Source organism: Glycine max, chromosome 4 (assembly GCF_000004515.6).
Source record: "Glycine max cultivar Williams 82 chromosome 4, Glycine_max_v4.0, whole genome shotgun sequence".
Classification (NCBI taxonomy): domain Eukaryota; kingdom Viridiplantae; phylum Streptophyta; class Magnoliopsida; order Fabales; family Fabaceae; genus Glycine; species Glycine max.
This window is the reverse complement of record NC_016091.4, coordinates 48,577,350-48,602,162: the sequence shown is the minus strand read 5'-3', so window position 1 is coordinate 48,602,162 and position 24,813 is coordinate 48,577,350. Positions and strand designations below refer to the sequence as shown.

At 34.9% G+C, this 24,813-nt stretch overlaps 4 protein-coding genes across 7 annotated transcripts; 3 read left to right on the top strand and 1 right to left on the bottom strand.

The window, feature by feature from the left end:
* Positions 1–1,546: 1,546 nt before the first annotated feature.
* On the top strand, positions 1,547–5,402 carry LOC102663205 (uncharacterized). 3 transcript variants are annotated; one of them, XR_005891210.1, is made up of 3 exons: positions 1,550–2,329; positions 4,705–4,909; positions 5,013–5,402. XR_005891210.1 is itself a non-coding variant. In XM_006578809.4 (3 exons), the coding sequence occupies exons 1-2, from the start codon at positions 1,689–1,691 to the stop codon at positions 4,760–4,762; spliced, it is 699 nt and encodes a 232-aa protein (XP_006578872.1). In that variant the 5' UTR covers positions 1,555–1,688; the 3' UTR covers positions 4,763–4,781; positions 5,013–5,402. The 3 variants fall into 3 exon arrangements, 2 of the variants coding, with proteins under 2 accessions (XP_040870963.1, XP_006578872.1); XM_006578809.4 differs by having other exon boundaries at positions 1,555–2,329; positions 4,705–4,781; XM_041015029.1 differs by lacking the exon at positions 5,013–5,402 and having other exon boundaries at positions 1,547–2,337; positions 4,705–4,783.
* Positions 5,403–7,551: 2,149 nt separating this feature from the next.
* LOC100799904 (transcription termination factor MTERF8, chloroplastic) lies at positions 7,552–10,760 on the top strand. The gene is made up of 2 exons (XM_003522478.4): positions 7,552–7,884; positions 7,970–10,760. The coding sequence occupies exons 1-2, from the start codon at positions 7,575–7,577 to the stop codon at positions 9,229–9,231; spliced, it is 1,572 nt and encodes a 523-aa protein (XP_003522526.2). The 5' UTR covers positions 7,552–7,574; the 3' UTR covers positions 9,232–10,760.
* A 738-nt stretch (positions 10,761–11,498) lies between these two features.
* LOC100784915 (30S ribosomal protein 1, chloroplastic-like) lies at positions 11,499–13,500 on the bottom strand. The gene is given in 5 exon segments (NM_001255024.2): positions 11,499–11,980; positions 12,089–12,197; positions 12,622–12,870; positions 12,986–13,132; positions 13,243–13,500. Coding segments are annotated over 5 exon segments (876 nt in total). The 5' UTR covers positions 13,483–13,500; the 3' UTR covers positions 11,499–11,849.
* Positions 13,501–17,894: 4,394 nt separating this feature from the next.
* On the top strand, positions 17,895–22,714 carry LOC100784383 (two-component response regulator-like APRR9). 2 transcript variants are annotated; one of them, XM_003523269.4, is made up of 9 exons: positions 17,895–18,274; positions 19,265–19,426; positions 19,527–19,657; positions 19,776–19,931; positions 20,519–20,690; positions 20,883–20,975; positions 21,084–21,219; positions 21,554–22,316; positions 22,404–22,714. In XM_003523269.4, the coding sequence occupies exons 1-9, from the start codon at positions 18,052–18,054 to the stop codon at positions 22,533–22,535; spliced, it is 1,968 nt and encodes a 655-aa protein (XP_003523317.1). In that variant the 5' UTR covers positions 17,895–18,051; the 3' UTR covers positions 22,536–22,714. The 2 variants fall into 2 exon arrangements, with proteins under 2 accessions (XP_003523317.1, XP_006578870.1); XM_006578807.4 differs by having other exon boundaries at positions 17,897–18,274; positions 20,883–21,219.
* The last annotated feature ends 2,099 nt before the right edge of the window (positions 22,715–24,813 follow it).

The window sequence follows — 24,813 nt, the reverse complement described above, 5'->3', positions numbered from 1 at the left end:
AAGCTGTAAAGACATTAAATAGAAAATTTGTCAATTGAATATTTTTAATCATTTAAAATTTATAACACATGCACTAGTATTTTCATTCACTATCTTTTTTTTCTTTTTTTAAGTGTCATTTTTTTTCTTCAAAAATGTTCTTTTATTTATTGTTTTAACTTTTAAGATAATACTCATTATTATTTTATTAATCAATTTTTAGTTATTTTAAAATTATTCTAAATTAAAAGAAAGAAATGAAAAATAATAAATAACATAGGTGAAGAAAGTATAATAAAATGAGAGTCTCATTCTCTAAAATAAATACTCAAATATATAATAGAAGAAAAAATGTCATTGTAAATTGCATTTTTATTTTATTTTTGTATCACAACTTTAAATGACACTCAACAAAACCGAGGTTGCATTTTAAAAAGTGTTGATTACATTTAAAGTATTGGTTAATAAATAAAATGTTTAATATTTAGATAAATATTAATTATTTTTTTTAAAGCATGTTTTGAAAATTGGACCCGAGTGTTACTTAAAATTTGGTGAAAGGTACAGTGTTTAGTGCAATTTTTATTTTTTTTGCATATTTTGAAATTTTAAAGTGTATAAGTATTTTATTTTTAATTTGTAGAATTATAATGTTAATAAAGGTATACTATTGCACTATGATATATATATATATATATATATATATATATATATATATATATATATATATTATTGTTGTTATTTATTTTATTTTTATTAATTTGATTAAGATTCGACTGAAGTTAAATTATTAAATATTCAATCAATGCATTGACTAGTTGAAAAATCATCCAAATTTAAAAACATTTCTTGTATTAAAAAAATACTCTATTTGTTTAATTTTATATCACATTTAAGGTTTTAGTATAAATATTGAAAAATGTAATTAATATTTTAAATTTCATAAGTATTGTCTAACTTTCTAATAATTAATTAGATTTTTTTTCTCTCTTACTACTCAACAACAACTACTCCCGTTAAGAATATTCATCAAAAATATTGAGTGGTTGATTGATTTTGTAAAATCGAAAACTATTTTAAAACAAATTATTTTCTCTAAAATGTCATATAAAAGTGAAATGGATGAAATGTTAGTAATATGCTCATTTTGCTTGCACTTGCAGCATAAGTAATTTCTTTTATTTTTATCGTTAAAAATAAAAAATAAATATCATAAATTTATAACAATCCACCCACTTTACTTAATCATATGAACTAATCATTCATCAAGTATTTTTATGGATTAATCAGCAACACTAATAATAAATACCAAGAGTTAAAATCTAGTAAATATTTTCATAAGAAATAATTACCGACACTATTTTTCCATAATTTCCAATAAATGCTTTTACAAATTCCTCCATTTTATTAATCAATCATCACATCAACACTTGAATAAATAGCCTACTTGTTTAACAGTTTTTATTTATGATGCTTTGTAGTTTGTAAAAAAACTAAAAAAAAGGAAAAAGAAACTGAAAGTAACGATCCTCATCAGCGGTTTTAGAGGGGCGTGGTTCACAACGTATCCACACTGCTGAGGTTTTGAATTTTAAAACTCAGTGTCACTTTGTCGTCCACGTGGCAGTCACCGACGCGCATTCTTCCTTTCCCCTTTGTTTCTCTCTTACTCCTTGCAGTGCCCGTCCATTTTCTCTAGAACCTTCCCCATGCTCTGCTCGGCCCAGACCGGAAAATCCGGTCTGAACTGGCTCGACCGCCTCCGGTCCAACAAGGGCATCCCCACCGGCGACGAACCCAACCTCGATTCCTTCCTCCTCACGGCCCATCCGCAATCCCCTCAGGCCCGCCCCAATGACCCGCCCCGGAACCCTCCTTCCGAGGCCCGCGACGAGCCCATGCCCATGAGCACCATCCTCGCTGAGCTCTTCTGCATGGGCGCCACCCTCTCCAAAACCAACAAAAAATGCCCCCGGAAACAGACAAACCCTAAAATCTTCCTCGCTTCCTCCGCCACCACCACCACCACAAACTCCAAACCCTCCGTCCCCGCCGCCTTGCCTGCCGCTCCCAGCGGCGACCCGGCGGTGCCGGAAGTGGAAGAGGAGGCCGCCGCGGACCGCGGTGAGGACGAGGAAGAGGGGAACGAATTGAAGGGGTTCACGAAGAGCGAAGTGACGGTGATCGACACGAGTAGCCCTGGGTGGAAGGTGGACAAGTTCGTGTTCAGGAAGAACAACGTTTGGAAAGTCAGAGAGAAGAAAACCAAGAACAAGTTTCTCGCCAAGAGGAAAAGTAACTCCACTCTCGCGCCTCGTGACGTTCATGTCAATGCAATTGAGAACTCCAAGTAAGACCGTACGTAGCTTTTGTTTCTGCATATACAATGCTCCAATCATTCGATACATTTGTTTCAGTTTGAACTTCGAAATCAAAGTTTTCCAGTCATTCCATGGCGTCTGTGTTTAATTATTGAACTGTCTTAGTGACTCTTATCACAGCTAATACCTTCGTCACTTGCTTTTGTTTTTCATGTTTTTGTATTCCGTGTTGCTTTTATGGGATGTGTTGTGTTGTTTGCATCGTTATCGCATGTTTGGAAAATGGTGATGCCTTTATATTTTATGCTGGTTTCGGCGTATTGCTCTATTCCAGTTTAAGATTTATGTTGGTGGGGGTTTGGAGTGGCAATGTCAGTAGTGTTCTTTTAACTGTTTATGATGGTTTTGCCATCTCACGCACGGAAGGTTTAGCTTGGATTTGACAGTGATTCGATGAAGAATAAAATTGCAACTTCTAGTGCAATGTGGATAAGTGATTAGTTTTCTTCCTCTCTTTTTTAATGATTGCATGGGATCTATCTCACTATTTCGTATCTCTTTCTACTGGAGCTTGTGTACTACTTTTATTTTTGGCTTCTTTAATCATTAAATTTCCTGTTCTGGCTTTTGTTCGTAATGCTTGATAAGCTTTGTTTGCTTTCTCCTTTCTGTATGATAAAGATAAATCCTTCAAAATGTCCACACTACAGTTTATATATATATATATGATAGAAATATTGGTGTTTTTAAGAACTAATAAAGAATTATAATACTTTTCTCGTTACATATTCGTAGTTAATTCCTTCCCCATGTTTATATGTGTTGTATAATCTTTGATTAAGAGTGCTTTGTGTGTTGAGTTTAACTTTAATGCTATCAAGTTATTGAAGTCTAATATTTTCCATGTTAATATGATTAGTTTACACAAGTTTGAATATCATAAATTTTAGTTTAATTTTCTCGTGACATATGCTTGTGGCGCTGACATGGACAAATTGTTTTCACTTTGGTAAAAAAAAAATATACGTAATTATGTGCTCACAATTCATAAACACAGTGGTATATGTTTCAAGAACTTTCAGCGAATAGAAGCATACAGTATTGAATAAAAGTTTTATTACCTATTGAGTCCAAGTGGTCCTTTTAGGGAACCTTTTTCAGCATTTCATACCATTTTCCGTCCTGTTGCTTAATTAATAGAGCAAGAAATTATAAAGAAAAATATATCTAAACTATAAATGGGCAAATCGTTGCCTTACATTGCCGGAGGTTAATGTGATGCTCATGCCCTCCTATTTTTTTTTATTTATCGAGATTGGCTTGTAGATCTGTTAGTATTACTTGTATGATGATGATTCCTTCAACTACATACACCACTGTTGTTGGTTGACAACTCCACTTGACATCCAGAAGTAAAATGAGAGGATAGCATCATATGATGATTAGTTTTTCTGATCGGAGACTCTGTTATGCACAAGCTTCTTACTGTGTTTTTTAAGATAAAGGATAAAGCTCTCTGAAAAGCTCAGTTTCTATTTTTGTTTTATTTTTAGCTGTCCATAATTAATTTGAGTATTACTACTTGCACATGCGTCCTACTATTTCCCTATAAGCCTGTATATATTTAACTAGCCCTTCTTAAACTTTCCCCAAATGGCTTAAGTTATTCATACACAGCCATTGTGAGACAATTAATCATCCTTCATAATTTTATCCTGAATTGTTCTTTCTGTCATTAAAAGAAATGGCTCCATTAAATTCCAATCAATAATATTATCTTTATATTTTTTAAGTAAGTTTTAACACAGACTTTGCAATTCAGCACAAATTTTCCATGTGTTTCAATAAATGAAGTCTGTTGTACTTCAATGTGCATACCCTTGCATGATTAGATATATATAAATTCTGTTATTGGTGGCCAGCCAGTTTGTTTTATATTACCATTTATGCCTCACTCTAAATTTCCCAAGATATCTCTATGTTGTCTTGTTCTAGAATTGAGAGCAAGCTAGTTTTCTGTCAACACCTATTTTGTGCTGTTTGGGAACTACCTTGATGATAGACATCGTGGAATTAACACAAGTTTGTCGTTGGTATTATTTAATTTGGTTTCTACATAAGTAACACTGGCTGATAACATAAATATAATACGAAGAAAGTTTATATGCTGGTATGTATTATGCCGAAAAAAGTTATGTTTCATCAGGTTGTGAAGCAAGTGATTGTACGCAATGCTTTTCTCCTTTGAAATAAGTGGCAATAAGTCAATCAGTATAAAAAACTGTTCTTTTTTTAGGGCCATTGCATGGAGATTATATCCACATTTTGTGGATGTGGCTTGCTTCAAGTACATATAATTTTGCAGTCCTAAGAATTTTTATATTTCTTGTGGTGTCATGTTCAGGGACAATGTAATCAACATGAGAGGAGAGAAGCCTGTAAAGACACAAAAGGTGATCTAAAGCCTTATACCAAAAGGAGGCAAGTATACTTACTGCAAACTGCTTATGGTCACTGATTTTTTCTTTTGATGCTTTAATCAAGCCATTTTGGTAGGAAGTATGTGAAAAACATGGAAAGGAAGGAGATCAATGTAACTAGACTATAAGGTAGTTTGGATAGGTTGATCTTTTTCCTTTCACGTCTCTTCAAATACTACATTGACTAGAAATATGCCATAACACCTTGCGGGTCTCTCTCTTTTTTTTTCAGGTTTTCCAAAAAATCCAGAAAGGAAAATACATCTGCCATTTTAATAACAGACACCTCTTTGTAAAAGAGCACAGGAAAAAAAAGAAAGTTTTAACAAACCAAGAGTCAGAAAATAATTCAAGTCTTTACAGGTCATTTAACTTGAAATTTTAAGTTAGCTACAAGTTAATGCAGGTTTCGCCTTTGTGCAATTTGATGGTGGCACTACTGGTCTTCCATTGGCATTTATCAATTAAAAACTACGTCCTCTTGGAAAGAGATTGGTTTTGGAGTTCTAAACATGCGCATTGTAGTGTCAAAACATTTGCCTTTGTAAATTTCGGTTCCATTTTTCCTAAATTGAAACATTTTTTTCTTCAATATATTTGCAGCCGTGAGTTGCTTTTCTTTCCTTTGTTAATTATTAGGATATTTTGCTTCATGTTAGATAGAGACTCATATTTGGGAATAATTCTTTTTAAAAGTGAATGACTAATAATAAGAGGATGGCCTTGTGAAAGAAAAAGTCAATAAAAATTGTAATTGAGCTTACCATTATTTATGTCGGTTCTAAAATTCAAGGGGCTACATTTGTTAAAATGTTTACGTTTATGCTATAATGTTAGCAGCTATAGTAGAACATAGGTTAATTAATCTTTAGGTTCCTATGTTGTTTTAGATTATTTTTGTTTGATATTTTATATTATAGAAGTTTGTAACTAGCTACTTGGAGTTTCAAAGAATCCTAACATTTGAAGTATTCCTAGAAATTTTAATAGTCTTTTTAACATTTGAGATCTATTTGGAAAGTTTTGAAACTATGAAGATTAAGTTGCAAAAAAACAAACAAACTATAAAGTTACATTTTCTTTTGTTTTAGACTTTGATAGAATTTATTTTCATAAAATTGGTTGGTGTTCCCAAGGTTAGATGATGATGGAGCGAGGGTAGTCGTTATTGTGGCGGGGTAATATAGAAGTGGTGATTGTTTAAAGAGATTCTGGCACCCAAGTAAGAAACTAGTAAAATAACGATAAGTATGTAGAAACTAATAGAACAACCATAAGTTGATATGGATGGAATAAAACGCACTTGAGACTGGGTAGTAACTTAACTAGTTCAAGGCCGGGGTGCGTAGCCGAAGATAGGTTACTCCCACAATTCGGAGACTGGGTAGTAGCTAGACCAATGCCGATATAGTTGACAATGGTCCGTATACAAAATAAAATATTACAAAAATGTGTTAAAATTATCTTTATTAAAAAAAATTACATTGAGATATGTTTTTCCTTGTGTCTAAAATTGATTATGATGATGAACAAAATAAACCTTTGGTTGTAAGTATTTTTTTGGGTATTTATGAAGGAGTTTTGATGTGGTGGGGGTGGGGATGGGGGGATGTGTTTATTTTTCTTCTTTTTAAATTGTTAAGTTCTAAATAGTACAAAAATAAATGAAAGATTATTAGAAGCTTGCATAGTAACCTTTCATATAGTTCTTTTCATTTACTTGGATTCATATTATTTTATGGATTTCCTTTGGGTTGATTATCTTGTGTTAAGAAAGATAAAAATAGAGCAAGGATTAAACCTTGTAGGCTGTAGCAATGACACAAAAGTACAGTGTTAGTTTTTTTATTTGCAATAAATAAATTAGTATTAATCAATAATTAAAATGTTATTTGATACTATTAATTGACGTAGCGTTTACGAATTTTGTTGTTATATATCGGTTATGAAATATGAGAAGAGTTTTGTATTAAGAGTGACATTGTGATGGATTGAGTTGATCATTGTTAGGAGCGTTGAGAGGTCCCTAACTAATGTTTGAGAGTTATAATTTATATCTATGCATGATTTAGACTTTCTACAATTGCTTAAAATTTTCATCATTTGGTCCCTCTTTTTTCCAAAAATCCAACATTTTAAAAATGCAATGTGTTAAATCTTAGGCTTGAACTTGTGATTGCATCACTGTGGACAAGTAATGAAGCACCTACATTACGAAACACATTTGGTAAAATACAACAAAAGTATTATATGTAAAGTTTTGAAAGGAGTAAGAGTACAAACACATAGGTGTATAATTGGATTAACTTCAGTCAATTTTAGAATGTTTAAAAATTCAAACCAGTTAAGTGATACTAGGTTTTGGGCAGTCCAATCAATCCAACCATATGTTTATTGGGTGGTGACACATTAATTAAATAAAAAAAAATCTAAAATATTAATCTTATTGCTATATTTTTTTATTTGTGTATTTGATCACCTTAATTGTTCATTTCTTTCGATATATCATCTTTTATCTTCTTCTCTAAATTGAAATTTAACTGTTCCTTTTAAAAAAATTCAATAATTAAAAATAATTTTATATCATAATTTAAATTATTTATTACAAATATAAATATACTTTACATATAAACAATATTTATTTATAGGAAATTTAATTGTTAAATAATTTATATATTATAAATATTTATTACATAAAAACAAAAAATTATTCTATGATGCAATTGTTAAAATGCTAATTTTTAATTATTATCATTTTTCAGTCTCCCAGGGATAATTCAAATTTTGGTTGGTGATGCGTTGGGGACTAGCAAATGAGTTTATCCTTGTCTCATTCATTCCGGTTGGCATATTTTCAGCAGCAGCAAACATGGTGTTGGCACTTGCTTTGTCCGCAAACCGTTCATGTTTGTGTTCTTCTACCACCTTTCATCCACACCCACTATTAAATCCTTCACCCTCCCTCCATTTTTCACCTTCAACCTTCCATCCTCAACCCCTATGCTCCCTCATCAAACAACACATCATACCACAACCGTCGCACAAGGCCTCCATTCACCGCCGCCGCTGCAGTAACTCCCTCGCCACTGCCGACGCCCAATTCGGTAGGTAACTGACTAACTCACTTCTCAGAGTCAATTTCTCAAACACCTACAAGACTCACTCACTCACGCTTCGTTTTTATTTTAGCATCAATCATTGCTCTGTTTCAAGATATTGGAATCGGCTTTGAAGAGACCCAAGTCCTCTTGTGCAACAACCATGACCTAGCCTCTGTGCCAATTGACTCATTGCACGTTCGCTTTCTCTCTCTGCGCTCTCTTGGCTTCGACCCTCTCACTCTCTGCAAATTAGTCACAAAGCGCCCAACCATATTAACAGCCAACGAAATTGACCCTTTGTTAACCTTTCTGAGAGACAATTTGCAAGGAAAACTCGAGAAACAGCAACTCAATCGCCTCTTATCTTCTACGGAGCAAGAATTCTTGGAGAGTTTTCCTCAGAAGGTTCAATTCCTAGTTGACCGAGGAATCCCCGTTGACCAGGTTGTGCACGTGCTAAACAAAGTGAATTTGTCAAAGGTCTTGTGTCGCAGGTCGCTTGAAGAAATCGACAGAACCATATCTTTCTTAGAACCTTTTGGTGGCATTGCTTTGATTCTGAAACGTCCTCAAATTTTGAACCATGATTTGGATACTCAAATTGTTCCTAGAGTCAAATTTCTGATGGAGCTTAGTGATGGAGATGAAGATAGTGTTGGGAAAGTGCTGCTTAGGTTTCCCATATTCTTGAATTACAGTGTGGCACATGTGGAGGAACACGTAGGGTTTCTGAGTTCTTTTGCCGAGTTTGATTACAAACAGATATTTAGGATAATACAAGTTTACCCGGCTATTGTTACTACTAGCAGAGAGAGGAAACTGCGTCCTAGAATACAGTTTCTCAAGGAATGTGGGTTGGATTCTGATGAGATCTTCAAGTTCTTGATTAAAGGGCCCACGTTTCTGAGCATTTCATTCAATGAGAACATCGCTTATAAGCTGGTGTTGCTGGTGAAGATTGGCTATAGGTATAGGTCAAAGGACTTGGCAATGGCGATTAGGTCTGCTACTAGGACAAACTGTGGGAACATGCAGAAGGTCATTAGTTTGTTCTTGAATTATGGGTTTTCGTGTGAAGACATTGTTGCTATGAGCAAGAAGCAGCCACAGATACTGCAGTATAATCACACCTCTTTGGAGAAGAAGATGGAGTACTTGATAGAGGAGATGGGGCGGGACATTGAGGAGTTGCTGCTTTTTCCTGCATTTCTTGGGTACAAGCTTGATGATAGGATTAAGCATAGGTTTGAAGTCAAGAAGCTTGTTAGAGGCAGGGGAATGTCTATCAATAAGCTTTTAACTGTTTCTGAGGAGACATTTGCTGGCAAACGAAAAAAGGTCATGCCGTAGCCGATCTTGAGTTAGATAAAGGTGAATATGTCAATTTTTTTCCTGTTTTTAGCCTCAGTTTCGATGCCCCTTGTTGTTTCATTCCTTGTGTCTCAAAGGCTTTCCCAAGAAACATTAGGGGAAAGAGTCATACTAGTAGTTCCTCAGCTCTTCCTATTATTCTGGCGTTGAAAAGGGGGGAAAATGTTGAAGTGAGACCGCTACAATCAAATATGAAAACAGGTAATTGTGTTTGTGGCCATTAAGGCAATAGTGTTCTGGAAGTAACATTTTTCTATAGCAAACTTATTTTTCACTGGCAACTGCTGTGGATATACAAACCGTTAATTGATTTTCTTGAAGCATAAAAGAAATTAGTTTTGCCGTATCGGGATGAAGCAATGCTGTTTCCTGCAGAAGTAACCATTAAATCAGAGTTTGTGCTTTGTAGTGTGATATTTGTTTATGTAAGACGCCTTGGATTACATATTTCTAAGAGAATGTCATTGTCATCAGATTTTGTGCCAGTTATATTATTTATACAACAATTTTCTATTACATTAATTTTTTCTCTCTATTTCTTTCTATAACATTGATCATTTCATCAATCTGTAATATCTTTTTGTTGTACAACATTTTCTGTAAAAAAAAAATTATAATACAATTTCTCAATTTTTATTATTGTGCGTATATAATTTTGTGGCTAGCTTGTTTTTTTACTCCTAATATTTCGAGTATATTTAACGATGATGTTCGATAAAGTTGCTTAACATTACACTCTTACTATACTACATCAGTTCTCTTTACTTTTAATAACTTACGCATTTCTTCTCTCTTGACAGTGCGACTCTAACGAATTTATCAATTACGTAACAAATCGTTCCACATTTTTATATCTCATTCATCTTCTTTTTATAAAATCTTAGACCTTTTTTTTTTTTATTATTATAAGCAGCAGTTTCTTATCTAAGATATATTAGAGAGAGAAAAAGCCAACTCAAACTACTCTGTCAGTGCAAACCTGTATGCAATCGTTTCATTTCTGCAAAAAGTTAGGGAAAGGGCGGCATACATGCTCTTACTAACCGAAAAGTTCTAGTATATCTTGGGTTCTGCCTCACTGGGGAAGAAAGGAGTGAAATATTTGAAATCACTTCTACAAGGAAATCCATAATATGTATTCTCTGTATTAACATTTCTGACTACGATAATTTCATCTTTCTGTAAATAATGTAGTATAATCATCCTACTTTTCTAGACAAAAAGATGAAACACTTGACAGAATAGATAGTCCTTACATAAGGATCACTGGCTTTTCCTGCACTTGATTACAGGATCAATGGTTTGGCCACTGACCTGGATCATGCACCCCAAAAGAAAAAAAAAAGGTATATGGTAAAAAACATCTCAACAAACTTGGATCCTTCCTTTGGCAACTAGGACCAGGTTCACAAGAATGACCTTTCAAAGATGCATTTATTAAGTGTACATGGTTCTTGTTGGTGTACCGAGAACTGACGGAACCTTAGGTGATCAAGTGCAAGTGGTTTGTTGCTAAGTTTTCGAACGTGAGCTTGGTTGGTTACTTCTCTTTTCCCTCACCGTTGGTCTCTTGTGCAAGCATGGTCAAGGTGACATTGTACTGAAAAGGGGTTGAGTTGGGTTTTTATGGCTACGCAGGAGTTATTGTTACTGAACCGATATTACCTGCAAATATTATTGAGCAGGGACTCATGGTTGTATCGGTGGAAGGAGTTCAGTATTTGATCTTGACTTGCATTCTCAATGAACTATATGAACGATAATAACAGACGGTAATGTTGGTTTACAACAGCTTACAGAGGATTTATCAAGGTGGTTTAGGTACAGGAACAGCTACATTCCTCCGTAAACGTTCATCATATATTCATATTATTCACGAATGACGCTCATTTATTCATGCCATTCACTGCAACTGAGCGTTGGATGCTTCAATGAAATTAGTAATACTGGGGTCACGTAATCTTCGTATCATGGCATTTTTGCAACTTTCAGGCTTTCATCAAAGTTTATTAGCCAAATATATAATTTATATATTCACTAATTTCCTATGATCCAGCACTACTTTATGGTATCTCACCAATTGACACGATTCCAATGGATCCAACCAAGCCAAAAAATTGGAATGCAGATACCATACTGCATCCCCTCTAGTAGGCAAAATCACTTGCCTTTCTCTTGGTGGCCAACATTTACCTAATCAACTCTACACAACACGCAAAAAAATTGCTAGACAAACAATTAAATAAGGGTCAGAAGAGAAAAATGATTTACTTTTCATGGTGTAATCTGGATAAGCAATAGACAAGAAAGCAGAACAAAACCAGTGATGAAAAATAGTGTGTGGAATTGTTAGAGAAAAGGCGTATTCTGGACATTATATGCAAATGCTGTGCATGGGAAATGGTGCATCTCTTTCATTTATAGTGACTAGTCATCCAAGCGTACATCATACTTTAAAACTTGGTTTGCACTTTAAAATGTCAGAGACGCCATTGAAATTGTGTATGCACTTCTGGCTCCAAGAAACCGCCATTAGTATCCGCTAATCATGTACAAGCTCTTATGTTCTTACAAAAAGAGTTTATTGTGGGAGCCTATCATTCTTTCAGGGAGGATTCTATAGCTGGTTCAAGCACTACAGGCTCCAATTTCTCTGCTTCGCCATCTCCCTTTGGTACAATGAGTCCATATCCTCCTTCTTTTCTTTTGTACACAATATTAATTTCCCCTGAAGCAGAGGAAAAACATTTCAATTCCCAGGATATCAAAAGATAAATTACTCATAGTTTGGCAGGGGGACAAAACCAAACAAAAGATATATACACTAATTGCTCACCAGTTTCTTCATTTCGAAAACCATAGAAGTCATGATCAACATTTTCAAGCTGCTCAATTGCTTCAGCCACAGTCAATGGTGGCATGTCAAAGTACTTTGTGCGAACAACCTGGTTAAAACAGCTCACAATTTGGGTAGGAGCAGTGTAAGGAAAGAGAAAGAAAAGCACTGTCTCATTATAAGCAATAATGTATCTACCAACAACAGATAGCACAGGAGTTTTTCAATATGCGTGTAAAACCTTATCCCACAGCAAACACCCATCAAATTTTCTATTTTGTTCATGTAGAACAACTTTCATTTCTATACAGAAAAACCTTATCCCACTAGGTAGGGTCGGCTACATGGATCACGCTAAGTCATTCAGCACAGTTAACAATGAATACAAATGTTGACAGGTATACAAGTATGAACCGAATTCAAGATGTGCACAATCAGAAATCAAAGCAAGCATAATAAAGGAAATTGGCATGACATGAAGAAGAGATAAAATGAAACCAAACAAGACCAACTGTTAAGTACCAACTACCAACCTCGTCAATTGATTCTTCCTCCTCCTGTGGGGATAATATTTCATCCTCTTCGACAGGTAATTGCTCCACGGGCTCCCTAACCTTCAGCCTATTGAACCCCTTCATGTGGCGACCATGATCTGACACCTTCTCCTTTATTTTCCTCAACTTCCTCTGAATGATCGATGACACCAAATCTATACTTCCATAGGTGCTTTCAGCATCCTCCTCAGCCCGCACCACACCATGCCTTTTCGTGAACAAAGTCACCTAATGCAAATCCAAATCAAAGAATTGAACCCACTAGGCATGTATGTGTGTAATGCTGCAATTAATCCCACCCCAGATTACCAAAATTGGAACTTTAAAATGAAAATAGACTCACCTCACATCTACGAGTTCTGGGTCCTCGCCCAAATTCACCTCCTCCTCGAATAGAAAGCCTCACATCAACCTCTCTCACTAGGTGACTGTGCTTCTGAACCGCTTTCCCCACTTTGTCTTCCACATGCTGCTTCACTGCATCAGTGAGCTAAACACCGCGAAAGATAACAGATTAGGCCAGGTTCAAAATTGTTGCTTTTAAGAGAGGAAAAAAAAGTGGGGGTAGCATGTGCGGGTAAAACCAAAACCCAAGCATACCTCGAGATTTTTACCCTGAATGATCAATTTGACGGAAGAGAGAGGACCGTCCCATGACATGTGAGCGGAGAGTGAACGGGGAGGGATGCTTGCGGAAGTGGCAGCATATTTGAGGGTTACGGTGTGGCCCAAGAAAGTTGTGGAGAGTGTCTTGAAGAAGTGGGGATAAGATGAGGAGGGTGAGGAGGGATGATAACAAGAGGGGCGAAGGGTGGAGTTGAAGTTAAAGAGAGTGGCCATTGAAAAGAAAGTGGAGATGGAAGATTTTTCCTTTGGGTGTATGGGAAGAAGGTGAAGGAAGGAGATGATGTGTTGGAGGTAGTGTAGTGTTGTGAGAGAGTGACAGCAATGGATATGGGGCGTCTCTTTCTTCTTGTCGGATGACGATGAATATTCAAGTGTCACACGTGGCCAATTTTATCTATAACAGAACAATTTCTTTTATAAATTTGGGATATGTAAGTTTTTTTTTTTTTAATGTCATGGGTATTTTCAGCCAATTAGATTAATTCTGCTGCTTCTAATACAGGATGAATTTTTGCACACAACGGGATCAAATAAAGGATGGATTTTCCATTAGATAGGACGTCCCCATGTGAGAGTTGGGTGTCTACGTAATCACTGTATCAATCCGTGAAATTTGGGATATTTAAGTTTTGATGAGGATGACTAACAATACATTAGAAAATATACTCCTTGAGTATATACTTTATTATTGATTGAAAAACTAGAAAATCATGATATGATAGAGTTTAAATGAGCTGTGAGGCTCACAATTTTTGGTAATGTCCAATAAATTTTAATAAATAAGAAGAAGTGTATTATAAGCAACAACAGAGAATATGTTATTAGTATTTTTATTTAAGTTTTTTTAAGGGAAATATTACTAGTATAATAGATTGTATAACTAAGAGCGTGATTGATAAATAAGAAAGGAAGAGTAATTAAGGAGTTGGAAAGATGAGGAAATAGATGAAAAATTAATAGAAAATTGACTTGTTTGGAAAAATGACATTTGGGTAGTGGAGAAATAAAAAAAAAATGTGAATCTCACATTTTATTTTCACAGTGGAATGGTTAGAAAAAAATAATAGAAATATATTATCATCTAATACATTTTTTTTAATATGTTTGTTTGGTTAAAATTTAATAAAAATTATAATTTTTTAGATCTCATATCTTATTTAAAGAATCTCTTTCATGATTTTGTTCAATAAACTTTAAACGATGAAGATTTGAAGCTAGGTTCCCTTTAATCCTAGACAATTAAATATTTGAATTATGATGATTTTTTTTTAACATTAGTTCTCTATTTTTTTATATTTTTAATTATTTTTCTTTTTTTTTAGGTTTGCCAACCTAATTAGCCCATGATCTAAATTGTGTTTGCAGGCCTAGAAAAATGAAACCCATTTGAATTATGGGCTCAATAGAAGCGTTAGATGGGTTTCATGGGGGACATGCTAGGTGCACCCAGCAACATTGCTGGTGCACCCAGCAATTAGGTGAATGGGCAAAATTGCCCTTACGTTAAAAAAAATAATTTTTTCTTCCGGAAGAAAGTTCTTCCGGAAAGTTTTCAGAAGAAGGTTCTTCCGGTAGAACAATTTATTCTTCCGGAAGAAGGTTCTTCCGGATGAACAATTTGTTCTACCGAAAGAACCTTCTTCCGGTAGCTTCTCCAGAAGAAGGTTCTTCTGATAGAATAAATTATTCTACCGGAAGAACCTTCTTCCGAAAGAAGGAATTATTTTTTTAATACAAGGGTAATTTTGCCCATTCACCTAATTGCTGGGTGCACCAGCAATGTTGCTGGGTGCACCTAGCATGTCCCGTTTCATGGGTATGGGCTCAAATGGGTGAACTTATTAATATACCTAACTCTGGACACTTATATTCTACACCTCCTTGATTGCATCCTGCACCTTTCATTTTTTTAAAAACCCCAACCTACCTTTACCTTTTCTATGTTTTTCTTTTTCTTCCCCTTCTTCCACGCAAACCCTTCCATTCCTTCTTCTCTTCTTCCTACAGTGCACCAGTTTTCCACCACCAGAGGTTCCAACTGAAGTCTTCTTCCATCTACACCAGAGGTTTCAGCCCTCTCCTTCTCCAACTCTCCATGCAAGTACATTTCTGTGCAAAAATCTTGTACCTCCCTTTTTTTTTTTTTTCTGGAATGACCATTTCGGAAAAAGGTTTTCTAGAACACCTATGCCAAGAGTAACTCCTTTCTGGAAAGCTTGTTTCGAAATATCTTTTATTCCGGATAGGCCTTTTTGGAAGCCAAATATTCGTTCTGGAAAGCCTGCTTGAGAGTGCAGGTGCTCCTTCTGGAGTGGGCTTTCTGTAAGCCCACTAAAACTTTCCAGAGCACCCCTTCTAGAATATCATTGTTAACATTTTGCTTTCCAAAAAAAATGCTGATTTAGAACACCTTTTCTGGAAGTGTATTTTTTTCTTATGGAATAGTCATTCTGGAAACATTTTTTGTTAATAGAAGGTCATTTTGGAAGCATTTTTGCTTATAAAAAAACCATTCTAGAAGCAACTTTTGCTTATGGAAAGATCATTCTGAAAGCATTTTTTACTTATGGAAATTTCATTAAGGATATTATTATATTTTTAATGAATAATGAGAGATACAAGATACAAATAGGGAGGTGCAGGATTCAAGTCCCAAACTCTCCTAGCATTTTAACCTGCACGCCGAATTCATTCAGCCCGTGAGTTATGCTGTTTGAGATGAAAAGCCTCATATCGAATTGGGCTCCATATTTAAAAGCCTTAGCCCACACGGGTAACGGGCTAAATGGGCCACTACGGGCCGTAGCACAGGCACCTTGTTCTAACTCATGCAATCTCTTAGTCAAATATCATTATGAAAAGCTCCTTAAAAAAAAAAAAAGAATTTGGTATGCTGGGTCCGAAAGCGTCGCGTCATTGGATTGTGTTGTGTTGCTTTCATTGTAGCTTGCAATAAAAAAGTTGAGACCAAGTTCATCGCCCTTAATTTGCACATGCTCACATGCACGTGCCTTTCCACCTGTTTACCTAAATACGGATCAGAAGAACTAACCATTCTTTTCTTCCCTTGTCGTATTAAATCGGGCACTAGTCACTAGCGCACTACACCCCTAAAAGTAATTTACATTATCACCATAATATAGAGGAAATACTCATTTATAACTGTACTTCGTGACAGTGCCACTTAATATGGAATTTTTAATCTCTTGAGCTTGCTTTGTCTCTTTTCCGGAGGTAAATCCTACAGTATGAATTTGATGTTTTGTTGTTCAAATTGAATTTAGCTAGCATTAATTTTATGAATCATTTTCATTTTTTGCTCTAGAAAAGAAAATATCTTCTGTCCTCCAGTATTCGTTATGCAACAACTAGGCCCATTAATGTACATAGATATTTTATAGATACAGAAGCACGAACAGTTTCTCCATCGAATAAAATTTTAAGCCAATCGCAATTGGTTAGTGATAAAACTGTACATAATTTATACGAGAGTGGTTGTGAATTTAAACATTCGTGTTACTAACAAAGTGACACTCACATAGATGAAATAGCCAAATACACATGACTTTGTTCTCTAGCATAGTAAGATTTCTAATTTGAGTTATTTAGGCTTTCAAGCTCCATGTATGCAAAATCAACACTAACTAATAACAAGCACTCACTAATCAATTCAGCCCATGTTTGCCACCAAAAAAGGCAGTTCCTAATCAATACTAAATAAATATTGCTCACGTGTTTAAATACTTATCTCGATGATATATAAAAAATTAACACAGATAAATTAGTTTTTAGAAAGGTAAAGTAGCATTTTCAAGGAAAACAAAATTTTACTACAAAATGAAAGAAGGCTTATCATTTAGAACTTATTAGGAAAGGAATAATATACTACTGGGGAAAAGAATAAATAAAAAGAAATGGAAATATTTCCTTGTTTAAACTACTAAGTTTAGTCCATATAAATATGGATGAATTTAGGAGTGTATAAATACACAAAAGAATCCTAGTGGAGCAAGAGATAATGATGATAGTAGGCTTCTAGAGTTGGGAATATAGAATAGGAGTAATTAAAGTAGTTAATGATTGGATAAGAAGAAGGCGCTGTATTGTAAGGAAAAAAAGTGTCCCTGGGTTGATTTGAAGGTGATCCCACCCCAGCGCTGAAACAAAGTCAAACAGCGTGGGCGCGTTTGACAACTTCAAAGCCACAAAACCAGACTCTCCCTTGGGACAGAGCCACGTGATACATGGGCAACCTCAAAAATATCTATGGGAGTGGCTTTAAACCTTAATATCTTTCTGCCGGCGGGGCCCACACCCTCCCACATGAAATTGGGATATTTTATTAGATTTTGGATTTGGATGGGAAGCCAAACTAATACGAACCAAAGAAAAAATATATAAAAGTGGGTGAAAAAATATCCACCACCAGAACCAATGGCTTTTTGGCTTTGGATCTTTGGTCGAAAATCAGATCTGATTGCTGACGTGGATCATGTGCGCCAGCATGTCCTAGTGTCTAGATATTTTCTGAAACCAGGATATTTTCGGTAGCCGTTGGATCCGAGGGCTTTTAACGTTGGTGTCTCATCCCACGCCGTTCGATCAGTCCGATGTTAAACTTAACGGTGTCTCTCTGTCCACCCTTGCTTCCATATATCGCCTTTTTCTTTCTTGCTTTTTTATTTTTTACCCTCCAAACTTCGATGCGAGATATTGTGTGCTTGCTTAGAGAGGTTTTGGTTCCGCAGAAGATTCTGAATTCTGATGCTCTAGTGCGATTCCATGGGAGAGGTGGTCATCATGAGTGGAGAGAAGAAGTCAGTTAGAGTGGAGGGGGTGGAGAAGGAAGATAGTGGTGGAAGTGGGAGCAAGGCTGGTGAATTTAAGGGGTTGATGAGGTGGGAGAAGTTCTTGCCCAAGATGGTTTTGAGGGTGCTGTTGGTTGAAGCAGATGATTCCACAAGACAAATTATTGCCGCGCTTCTCAGAAAATGCAGCTACAAAGGTAATACCACCTTCTTTTATTGCTTCTTTCCTTTAATTTCATTAGGATGGTTTTGTTTTAGTTCTTTGTTCCTTCTATTTTGTGAATTCTGGCTTGTGTTTGTTTTACTTTTTTTTTTTTGGTATTCTTTCCACTCGACCTGGATATGGGAACTTGCTTGCTTCTTTTATGGTCAAGGTTATATAATTTTCATTTTTTATTTTAAACTTGTACTTGTTTGTTTGCACTATGTTAGTCTCTCTGCCCAATTTCCTATTTTGTGGTTTGCTACTAAGTTGTTTACTTTAATATAAAGCATGTGTAGGTTAGGTCCGATTGTTCTGCTTTTTCCTCTGTCACTCTTCTGATTTTGAAGGATGAAACTGTGAATTTGATTGATTGTAAGCATTAACTTCTTTTCTGGGGTCTGTATCATTAAGGGTATTCACCAGACTCAATGAAAAAGGGGGGGTAAAAGCAGGAACTGAAGAAGCTATCAGTAAATCCAAGATTTCTGAGTCCCAATTTGAGAAAGGACTGACATATATGATCTTTGATATTATAAAGGGTGCCAGTAGTCTAAAAGCTTATAAGGATTTAATATTGAAAAGAAAAAAAATTAGGGAAAGAAGTGAAAAATTGTGTGCACAAAACATGGCCCTTTTGTTTATTTTATATAGTTTTAGTAAATTTTCTTTTTTAAAGAAATTATCTATTTTCTTACAGGTTATGTGATGGGGATCTGGGTTCAATGAAAGTCTAAGGATCTAATGGCTCCTTTCCACTTGCTTTAAGAGTCTTGGCAGTCTGGAAACTACAGGCTTACATGATAGTGATACAATTATTTTCTTACATGATATGATTATTTTCAGTTGTCTATTTGCCATAAAGAATTTCTATTATTGACCTTTGTTCTTGTATGAAACTTTTAATGTGAGAAAATGAAGTACTTGAAACTAATTTACACAATATTAGAACTTCAAAATAACTTTGCTCATCTGCTTTGAGCAGTGGTTGCTGTTCCTGATGGCTTGAAGGCATGGGAATTACTCAAGGGAAGACCGCACAATGTTGATCTAATTCTGACAGAAGTGGATTTGCCATCCATATCTGGCTATGCACTTCTCACATTAATTATGGAGCACGAGATTTGCAAAAACATCCCTGTTATAAGTATGATACCAAAGATAAATGTTTTAGCTGCTATGAAATTTTCCAGCTTTGTTAATAATACCACAAGTAACTGATCTGCATTCTTTTTAATGCTTTTCAGTGATGTCTTCCCAAGATTCAATTAGCACAGTATACAAATGCATGTTGAGAGGTGCTGCTGATTATCTTGTTAAGCCTATTAGAAAAAATGAACTGAGGAACTTGTGGCAACATGTTTGGAGAAGACAATCAGTAGGACTTCCATCCATTCATTTTTCAGTTATTTTTTCTTTTTTCTACTTAAATACTCAGTTATTAATATATTGTTGACAACTGATTGAATTTTAATTTATTATTTATTTTCTGTCAGTCAACCACTGGTATTAATGGCCTCCAAGATGAGAGTGTTGCACAACAGAAGGTTGAAGCCACTGCAGAAAATAATGCTGCTAGTAATCGTTCAAGTGGTGATGCTGCTTGCATTCAGAGAAATATAGAACTAATTGAGAAGGGAAGTGATGCACAGGTTAGTGTTCCAGACCTATAAGTTATTATTTATTTTTATACTATTGCAGTTATTTGAACACATTTGTGGCAAAGGACAAAGAACAACACAATCAAGTACATTGGGTATATCACCTGACTAGCAGGGGCTGTAGAGCTTCCATGGAATCATCTAATTATCATCCTATTTCCTTTTGTTGGTTAATTCATTGTAAATGAGAATGTTTCTTCTAAGATGCTTGGATAATATGACACTACATTCATAATAGTCTCCAATGTTGACTCTTTTGCATGCTAATCTCTGTTAAGCTCGGAAATTCTATCATATCAATGTCTGAAATTGTCCACCAGTTATTTCCTATGTAATTTTTCTTTTTAACTGCTTTGGAGTTTGGAATATTACCAAAGTACCAAACCTTGTCACCTTTTGGAATGGCAGCAGTCCTCCAAAAATCTACATTTAGTCAATATACATCAAATGCATAACGTTTGCCAATAGATATCTATGTATCTTTATAAACCTCTTATAGTTAAAAGAAATTTGCTTTCAGTTTGGGTTGTCTATATGAAGTTTTCATGTAGAGACTAAATGATTGCTTTCTGTTGCAGAGCTCTTGTACCAAGCCTGACTGTGAAGCTGAGAGTGACCCTGTCGGTAACATGCAGGAATTTTCTCTGCTGAAATGTGGGGAAGCATATCCAAGTGGAACAGAGACACAACAGGTTGAAACAAGCTTTCGCTTAGGCCAGACATTAATGATGCATGACTGTCATGCTGGAGGTAAGTTTCTGCTTTTTTACTTATACAGTTACTTGATAGGGAAGAATATCTAAAATTTAACCAAACTTGTCTTTTTTTATACAGTTACTTTGATAAGGAAGAATATCTAAAATTTAACCAAACTTGTCTTTTTTTATACAGTTACTTGATAAGGAGGAATATCTAAAATTTAACCAAACTTTTTATTTTTAGGATTAAATGTGAGTATCCGCAAAAATGGTGAGGCAAGCACGACTAATGACAAGGATACTGATACAGAGCATTTTGGGAATGCTAGCATCAGTGGTGAGGCTCATGACAATCCCTATGTTCAAATTAACTCTTCCAAGGAAGCTATGGACTTGATTGGAGCATTTCATACTCATCCAAACTGTTCCCTGAAAAATTCCACAGTTAATTGCACAGGCAACTTTGACCATTCTCCTCAATTGGATCTTTCTTTGAGAAGATCTTGTCCCGGAAGCTTTGAGAATAAACTCACTGAAGAAAGGCACACCCTGATGCATTCTAATGCTTCAGCTTTCAAGCGGTAACTGCTAAAAACCCTTGTTATTCTTATTTTAAATTTTTTTGAAGTTGCTTCTAGTTCCCATTATCTGGTAGAAATCAGTTGGTTGCTTGTATTTGTCTGCACATCTTCCTTATTTAATTAATTTACTACAAAGGAATTCAAGGGATGCAATGCCTTAAACAAACTAACTAGTGTGGAAATATTCTCAGAACTATGTAAACATTTTCATTTTTGATTGCTAAATTTTACATAGTTTGATTTGTTTCCTTTTTAGGATGGGGAAGAAGCAGTAACTGCCTTGCTGAATTTCTATATTTCTATATGCTTATCATTGAAATGGATTTTCATGCAGGTATACTACCAGGCAATTGCAAATATCAATGCCTGCAGTGTTAATTAACTTCTCTGATCAACAAAGAGAACAGATAACAAATTGTGAGAAAAACATCTCACACATCGCTACTGGCAGCAACTCAGATAGTTCAACACCTATGCAAAGATGTATTGTGTCTCCAACTACAGTCCAATCAAAAGAATCTGAACTTGCAACCTCACACCCCCCGCAAGGACATTCTCTCCCAATTCCAGTAAAGGGTGTAAGGTTCAATGATCTATGCACAGCCTATGGTTCTGTACTTCCTTCAGTGTTTCATACACAGTCAGGTCCACCAGCAATGCCAAGTCCAAATTCAGTTGTGCTCCTTGAACCAAACTTTCAAGTAAATGCATTTTATCAGTCAAATATGAAAGAGAGTAGTTCAGAGCAGCTTTATGAATCTCGTGGTCCAAATGGAAACACCACCCAAAACCACATTGTGTACACACAGGAGCACAAATCAGAACATGCAGAAGATCGAGGACATATCTCTCCTACAACTGATCAAAGTGTGTCAAGTAGTTTCTGCAATGGAAATGCAAGCCATCTTAACAGCATTGGTTATGGAAGCAACTGTGGAAGTAGCAGCAATGTTGATCAAGTTAACACTGTTTGGGCAGCTTCAGAGGGAAAGCATGAAGACCTCACAAATAATGCAAACTCTCATCGATCTATCCAAAGAGAAGCAGCTCTAAACAAATTTCGCTTGAAAAGGAAAGAGAGATGCTATGAGAAGAAGGTTCGCCACTATCAGTATAACTTTATATTATACAATGACTATCATTGTTTCAAAAGATGCTAACTTTTTTCTTATACTTCTTAACAGGTTCGATACGAGAGCAGAAAAAAACTAGCAGAGCAGCGTCCCAGAGTTAAAGGACAATTTGTTCGTCAAGTGCATCCTGATCCTCTTGTTGCAGAAAAAGATGGCAAAGAATATGATCATTCAGATTTCTGACTCACTGGAGAGGAGAGCATGAATTCCTTAGAGTATATAGTTGCTTCAAAATTTTGTTTTCCTGAATCCTTAAATACCAGAAGCACTTAATCTGTATATGCTTTCTAAAACCGTTTTTCTTATTTGCCCTTACTGTAGATCGTGATATATAATATACCTGATGTATTATATCATTGTAATTTTACAGTCTTATAGGGATCTTCGTGCATCATTATTTATTTATTTATTTATTTATAAGGAGTTGTTTACTTACAACTTACAAGTTACAAGGACCGACTGATTTATCTTGTAAGAGTTTTTACATAGTACCATAGCATTATGATTTTTTATAATAACTGCCACTACCAGTTAACTTTTATATTTTATTCAAAATTTGCACCTTTATTTTAAAAAAAAATCGATTTACCTAAGGTGGTTGCAGGTTTAGCCATCAAACTTTTCTTAAAGAAGGCATTTGAAAGAGTTTCGAAAGTGATTCCCGTCCCACCACCACTACCCATATTCCTTCCCCACAAAAGGAGAATTGAAAAAATGAAAAAAGGAGTAAGATTGATTTCCATTGGAAGCTGCATGATATCAGGACGCCATCTACCTTTTTATGGCTTTGCTATGTTATTTCGAAGTTTGTGGCCAACTTTTTAATGTAATTCAAAATGATTATTTATCCATATTATAAAAACACTTTTTAATGTTATTGAGAGTTAATTTGGACCACTATTAATAATTTTTAATTTTTTATTAGACCTAAAATGAAATTCTAAGCTTTCTTATTACTAGTTTTGAAACTTTGTTTAAATTTTTTTATTTTACTTTTCGAAGTCACCAAATTGATAATAGAGGCTTGAAATTGGCTGTATTGAGAATCATTGAGAAAGAAAAGTATCACTGCACAATTCGTTTAGATTAAAATGGATTTAAGTATAAAATATATTTATCAGAAAAAGAAATTGTAACTTCTAAAAATTGATGGAGTGTAATTTAACCATATATTATTTTAAAAATAGACCTTTTCAAGAAAAAATAATATTTAAACAAAAAATATGTTTCAAGAATTTTAAAAAAAATTGGATGTTATTTTTTTAAAATAAAAAAAGCTTAATAATACTCTTTTTTCCCCAAGTTAGAAAAGGTAGGTTTGTGATTTTCTTTAAAAAAATGTCATGAAAATTTTAATCATATATTATTTGAAAATATTTTTTTCAAGATTTATCCAAACACACTCTTTCTATGGATACAAAGAAGTAAAACAAAAGGCAGAGCTTAAAAACAATTCCTTTTCACATGCTATTATCGGAGTTCGGATCCTTGTCACCTGAATTTTTGAATTGCGTAGTTGAATCGTACTTGCGTTCAAGAATTGCAGGTAGCAATAAAGCATTTCCATTCTCTATTAAGTTTGTGGATAAAATTTGAGAAGAAATGTATGTAACAGAAACAGAATACATACTTCAGAAATGGACAAAAGCTAGTAGCCAAATCCAATATACTCCATCAGGGGACCCTTTGGCATTCTGGAAATAATAATGCCAAAGGTTGTCTAAATTTTAAACAACTCAGTCCCCCACCATCCCCTTTCCTTGCTTGTACTTCCCAACAACCAAATTCGAAGATGAATAGATGATTCACTTTATTTAGTGCTTTAGCAACACCTACAGTTAGCCTATTTGATTGGTTTCTCAGGTTCGTTTCATTGCTAGAGATTTGCACCTAATACACAGTTGTTCCAAGAACCAACATAATCACTAAGCTATGTTAGTATAATAAGGAGTAAGTATTGAGGTCTCAAGTTTAAGTTTTGAATAAAAAGAAAAGTTATGGGAGAATTTTGTCCTATAAGTGAATTCATCCAAATTAATTCAAATTAGAGTCAAAATCCAAAATAATTTCTAATACAGAAAATGAAAGGAAAAGAGAAGAAAAAACCCAACATAATATAGAGGTGCGGAAGTTGTATTTTATCTCCCAATAAAACCAAGCAAAACATTGGCTGTCCCTTAAATAATCTGAACATAATGGGAGTCGTTATGGTCCATGAGCAAAGACATAACCAAAAGAAATTGAGAAACAGCTGAGAAGAGGAGAAACAACTAGGCCATGGGGCCATCAATTTCTATTGATTGAAGGGATCAATACTCAATAATAACTGAAAAAGAAACTTTTAATGTCAAACGTCTCTGCGGTAGTATCTAAACTCCTAGCTAGAAGGGTCCTAAATGGGCAAATGACAGAAAATTAATGCAATCAAATGGTCCACCATCACCATGTATTGATATGAATG

Coding starts and splice junctions, on each gene's coding strand:
- LOC100784383 (XM_006578807.4), top strand. CDS start 18,052: ATGGGAGAGGTGGTCATCATGAGTGGAGAGAAGAAGTCAGTTAGAGTG. Junction 19,427..19,526: donor CAAAAACATCCCTGTTATAA/GTATGATACCAA, acceptor AATGCTTTTCAG/TGATGTCTTCCCAAGATTCA. Junction 19,658..19,775: donor ATGTTTGGAGAAGACAATCA/GTAGGACTTCCA, acceptor ATTTTCTGTCAG/TCAACCACTGGTATTAATGG.
- LOC100799904 (XM_003522478.4), top strand. CDS start 7,575: ATGCGTTGGGGACTAGCAAATGAGTTTATCCTTGTCTCATTCATTCCG. Junction 7,885..7,969: donor CACTGCCGACGCCCAATTCG/GTAGGTAACTGA, acceptor TTTTTATTTTAG/CATCAATCATTGCTCTGTTT.
- LOC102663205 (XM_006578809.4), top strand. CDS start 1,689: ATGCTCTGCTCGGCCCAGACCGGAAAATCCGGTCTGAACTGGCTCGAC. Junction 2,330..4,704: donor AATGCAATTGAGAACTCCAA/GTAAGACCGTAC, acceptor TGTCATGTTCAG/GGACAATGTAATCAACATGA.